At 34.8% G+C, this 5,659-nt stretch overlaps 1 protein-coding gene across 1 annotated transcript; it reads right to left on the reverse strand.

The window, feature by feature from the left end:
* Positions 1–5,415, reverse strand: LOC102806290 (zonadhesin-like). Its single transcript, XM_085494857.1, has 8 exons — positions 5,291–5,415; positions 3,899–3,911; positions 3,307–3,441; positions 3,053–3,188; positions 2,586–2,650; positions 1,635–1,873; positions 1,254–1,540; positions 1–248 (listed from the first exon to the last, which is right to left on the reverse strand). The coding sequence occupies exons 1-8, from the start codon at positions 5,348–5,350 to the stop codon at positions 239–241; spliced, it is 945 nt and encodes a 314-aa protein (XP_085350983.1). The 5' UTR covers positions 5,351–5,415; the 3' UTR covers positions 1–238.
* Positions 5,416–5,659: the final 244 nt, after the last annotated feature.

Here is a 5,659-nt window from a genome sequence, read left to right on the forward strand (position 1 = left end):
TTCCCATTTTGCGAACATTTTATTTAACTATTCCACTGATGCACTGTACTAACCATTACGTAAATCGTAAACATTCAGTTCAAATTGAAATATTATAATTGTAGTATAGTCCTCAGTTTTTCCCAAGTTGAATCTAGAGACACACTATTCCCATTCGTTACCGTTCATTAGTGCAGCTGAAAATATTCAGAATTGAACACGTTGTTGTCGCGTTCATATTTTAGTCATCAGGATATTCCTAGTAGCATCTATAACAAGAACAAGAACAAAATTATTAGTTTTTGTGGAATATTTAAAAAACAAGGATCGAATATAATATGTTCAATTCATGTTTGCAGAATCTTGTGTTTCATTGATTATCTATATTAAAGTATAGATGCAGGTTCGTGGGCACTTGGGAGTGAATTGTTTTTTGCTTTTTATTATCCAAACAGTCTTGGCTATAGACTGTTAAAATTTTGTAGAATTGTGAATAGTGGAACATACTCAAAAAACGATTTTAAAATATAGATAACAGGTGCAAACATTCTCTCTTTTGAATGCTGTACATAAATAATAAAAAAGAAACATGGTAAAAAAAGAAGAAATGACTATATGCACTACATTTAACCTTTAACAAAACGATTAGATAATACATTTGGAACTGTTACAGCCATTTTAATTATGAGCATTAGCAAACTTCTTACTGAGTGAATTGTTATGCAAATTAGCAATTATCTCAGCTTCTTTTTAGTGCACATTCCAGAACTTTTAAAAAAAAATTCACAAATAATTGACAATGTGTGTACCTTCAAAACGCCGTCGGGGCATTGTGTTTGGTTGAACAGTGTTACAATCGTACAGACAACTAGCCTGGGTGTTAATTTATGCATAAACTTGAAGAAGTGAAATTTGGGCTGCTGCCCTGCAAAACTGACAACTGGTAGACAGTTTTCAAGACGGCGCTTTCTTCATAATAAACAGATGTACCATAAACCAATTTTGACAGGAAACAGAAGTATGGTTTAGGAGATAATTTTTTTTAAATCACTTTTGACCAAAAAAACACATTTTTGTGCATATTTCAAACTAAAGTGTCCATAAAAAAATACTAACAAAATTTTAAAATTCATACAATAAGCTTTCCGAAAATATATAGTTTTGTGGACAAGGGGGGAGTCATCTTGGTTTCCTAATTAACTAATTAAAATACCTGTCAGGTAAACTGCATCTCTACCTTAAATAAATAATCTAAAAGTAAATAAGCAACTTACTTCATTTCGTTTACTTTCCAGCTTTCTCCAAAGTCATCAGCATCTTTTGCATCACTACCATCTGGTTTTTGAAAATCATTGGCAGCAACACCATCAGCATTACCCATCAGACCGCATAGTTTTCCGTGATAAAAAGAGCCATCGTAAGTAACACTTAATGCATGCTTTCTCAGAGTCCACTTCAGAGTAAATGTTGTGTTTTTCGAAGTGAAGTTCAGAATAATATTCTTATCTTCCTCCTTGACAGTGATAACTCTTGCTGCAGTCTTCTGTCCACCAGTACGTCCCTGTGAAAAGAATGTATGTCGATTCTATGAAAACAAACCATTAAATTTAATATGACTTTTAGCAATACAATTATACTACACACTGAAAACTTACTGTAGTAATGTCCAGTCCATCAATTATAGAGTATTCATCTCCAACAGTAACTTTGAAAGCGACAATTCTCGTTCTGACTTGGTCTGGAGAACTATCTTCTCTTGGTTCAAACTTAGTTGTGACTTCAAAACGAGACTTGTCGGCGCAGTCCTTGAACAGTGTGTACCAGCATGTGCCTTGGAATGTATATGCACGACCATCAAATGTTTTCAAATGTGGATCACCATGACAACCAGCATCTATTGTAAAACATCAAGATTTATATTTATAATTGTTCTATGTATATCTTCCCAAAACAATCATAACCCATCTCCCGATCTTGGTTTTAAACAATGCTTATTTACAAGTAAAAAACTGTTTCCGTCGTTGAAAAACTGTCCACATTCACTAGTAAACGATTGTTTTTCTAAACAAGTTTGTTCACACGCGATCCAGGTGTAGTATCACTCATTATTTAAACAGTTGACGTTTGTTTGAATCTTCATTCTGACTATATAATGTTTTTAACCAGCGAATATTCAACACTTCCGATGAAAATCTCCATATTTCACTGTTACGAGAAAAAACATCCATTGCTGAACTCGCAGTTTAACTACGTCACCTAGCTCCACAAGTAGATTACCGGTAATTAACGGCCACTTTCATAGCCTTAGTCAGATAGTTTTGCGCCTTTCACTAGACCTTTCACTAAAAGTAGCCGTTAAATTGTGTTAACGCAAGTGTACGATAACTATCAATTATCTGTAAAATCTGTATAACGTTGTCATGGTTACCGGCTTGCTATTTTAGACCATCTATAAAATTTGGTGTATGTAAATTCATGAACTCCTGATGATATGCTGTTAAATATTTCTTTTTTTAAACATGTGCCATCTGACAACATTGATGTTTATGCAGAAATAACTCCAGAAAATGTTATCGATATAGATAGAGTTTAAGTACCGAACTCACCGAATTGGCAGATTGCACCCATGTGGTCGTTACAGTTCTGATCATTCCATGTACCATCGACATACCTGTTTATTTTAATTGATTTAGTAAAATGCAACATAAACAACAAGAATTTAAACAATGATTTCCCCAATAGCCATATTCAGCTCGCTAGTTCCACTGAGTAAATATGTTGAAAGATTTCTGCATAGTTTGCAGACTTTGACTTTTGACATGTTCTGGTTTTTAACCACATTCCTCAGACTCCATAGTCCAAGAGGTGCATACACGCCAATTAATTTATTTGAGTTAGGATACTCCCTTTCCTCAGAAAACAAATATTGAATAGTATTTATTAATATTCCGCACAATATTAAGCACAACAAATGCTCGATATCTACAAATACAACTCAACAACACAGAAGGAACACGACCTTTTCAAAGAAAATGAGACAAATATACGTATATATAAATTAAACACTACTCACATCTGTGTACAGTGTTCGCCTAGTGAGATGCTTGGCTCACTGGGAGACCAGTTACTGTATATAATTGTCGAATCATCTCTGGCGTAAGTGAATGTATCTTCATGGTTTAAATCGGTAATGCCAATCCAATATGTTTCTAGCGATATATGTTAATCAGATAAGTAAAATTAATAAATAACTATACATAACTATACATGTATTTATATGTTACATTTTCAGATTACTTTACAATTACAACAGCATTTTCAAATTACCTTTCCCACATAAATTCGCAATTTTGTCATTTTCCGTCTTCGTGCGTGGCTCCGCCAGAAATCCACCCATCTGTTCACACTTTCCTTTTGCCTCATGCCATGTGAAATCACCACTTAAAATCGTATATGTTGGAGCTAATTTAAAAATATATATATCTATATTAGTCTATTGCTAAAAAAAGTGCGATAAATACTGGGGTGGTTTTTTCTGTCTTTTATGCGTCGTCACGATTGGCTTTGCAATGGTACATGTATTGAACGAAGCTGAAATAGTGAAATATTGTGTATTATTTATGTGTTATTAGTTTGTTTATAGACTTATGTCAACATTTGTTAGGATATACATACATATGTCTGATTTCAGTGCCATTCACAGTTATAAAAACAAGTTTTGCACATGATTAGACGTTATACTGTTGGAATTTAGCAGCTGTTAGGAACTATAATTCTTGGAGCTAAATCAGATGTCAACGTAAGAGTGGCCGGTCTAAATTCAACCCACAAATCAATCGACCTGTCACGTGATTTACAGCCCAAAATGTATCTACTCAATGCATATCAATATATATATATATATATAATTTGTACTTACCTGAAATTGCTATCTGTCAACGAACCACAAAAGATTGGGTCAGATAAATTTCCGTAGAGAGAATTCATAATGTGAGTAGTGTGATTAAACAGTACCACGTGTATTTCAAAATGAGATTTTTGTTAATTACTATGTTTACACGGCAACAGCAACAGAAGAATATGTCTTCTACATTTATACGGTTGGGCCGTACACAAATTCGGCCCGGTTTGTTGAGAGACGAATGGATCAGATTTCCTAATTATTTGAGAATTAATATATTCCCACTATATTTGAGATTCTGTTCTGACTCTAGATGACAACACCTACTAGAAACCCAATGGCCATCCCGATTCTATGACTTTATGCCATGATAGAAACGACTTTCATTCAGAATCGGGACGCTCACAGAAGACAAATAAGAACGCAGCAAACGATTTGCATCAACCGACGAATAACACTATTTTTCGCAATCGGGGCAGCATCAATTGTCTAGTTGAAGAATGAAACATAAAAACAGCTGAAATTAATTTATTATAGTTGCCCAGAGAACGGCATTAAAGGTTACAGCAGTGCTGTTTATGAACGCAGATCTAGGACACTATTATGTGGTAACGTTTTTTCTCTGTTAATTGCTTAAATAACAACGCCACGTCCGAGTCTTATTTAATTATTTTAACTCGGACTCGGCGTGAAACATCTATATGCGCACTAGATGCTAATAATATGCTATATGTGATCAGGTAAAATTAACTGCATATCATTCATCATGTAACGCACTCAGCTCCTTTATATTAACAATGACTACAAACTACAATGCATTAATGTAAACTTCGCCTACACATAACGATGACATATGTATGTTGTCATAAACATTAAGTGCGTATTTTATAGAAAACGGGCGACAGATTGTAATAGATTAATTACTCTATAATTATTTGATTCAGTTCGATAGAATATTATGCTAGGTAGTGGAGAGCCAGCATGAAGCTGCCTTAGCAAAAACAAACGAAATTTGAAACTAATAACCAACCTCTTACTTTTCTAAGTTCCCTCTCAAAGTGAAACGTAGTATCTAGAATTGAACATGAGTAAGAGACTGTACAGAGTCGAAATATCGATTTTTGCAGTACTTGCAAATTGACCAGGAACCGTTATTTTGGTAAATTAACTGAGTGGGAGGCAGCACCGTCTCCGCTGATGTTATTTTCTCTCCCATTTGATTTTGGTTCTCTTTTCTTTTCACATGGTATTTTTTGGGAACCATTATAACTAGAACAGTTAACACAAAGAGCATCATCACATAACTGTTTATGTGATACACCTTACTGTACCAAAGCCGCTAACGCGTCAACAGAAATATATATGAGGTTCCTACTAGTAGGAACAGTACTAAGAAGTAAATAAACTTACCAATTGTGAGGCTGTTAGGGTAAAACTGGTAGCCGCAAGGATGACTAGTAAATGCAACATCGTTGTCGTCTTCGGTGTAATACTCTTCAACGTGAAATAGTATGCAGAGCCTTGAGTGAAGTGATCGTTCTACTGACAGATATGACCAGTTCGTTTGATTATAAAGATTTTGTTTGCTGACGTGCTGTTTTCCGTCTAATCCCTCCATTTGGAAGCATTTCAATTGGTTCAGGGGAGAACCGCCCACAAACATGAATTAACCCACGCATGCTCGGCTCCATTATTCACGTATCGAATGTTAACAACACATCCCCCGACACGCAGCAAAAATAGCATGAATAAGTTCACTACAGAGAATAGCAGCTACCA

Source organism: Saccoglossus kowalevskii, chromosome 21 (genome assembly GCF_978046115.1).
Source record: "Saccoglossus kowalevskii chromosome 21, keSacKowa6.1, whole genome shotgun sequence".
Lineage (NCBI taxonomy): Eukaryota > Metazoa > Hemichordata > Enteropneusta > Harrimaniidae > Saccoglossus > Saccoglossus kowalevskii.

What these genes read in the sequence shown, in the direction of transcription:
- LOC102806290 (XM_085494857.1), bottom strand. Translation starts at nt 5,350, where the DNA reads ATGTTGCATTTACTAGTCATCCTTGCGGCTACCAGTTTTACCCTAACA. An exon ending in GGCGAACACTGTACACAGAT is followed by an intron (nt 2,651 to 3,052) that starts GTGAGTAGTGTT and finishes TAAAATAAACAG; the next exon opens with GTATGTCGATGGTACATGGA. An exon ending in ATGGACTGGACATTACTACA is followed by an intron (nt 1,541 to 1,634) that starts GTAAGTTTTCAG and finishes TTCTTTTCACAG; the next exon opens with GGACGTACTGGTGGACAGAA.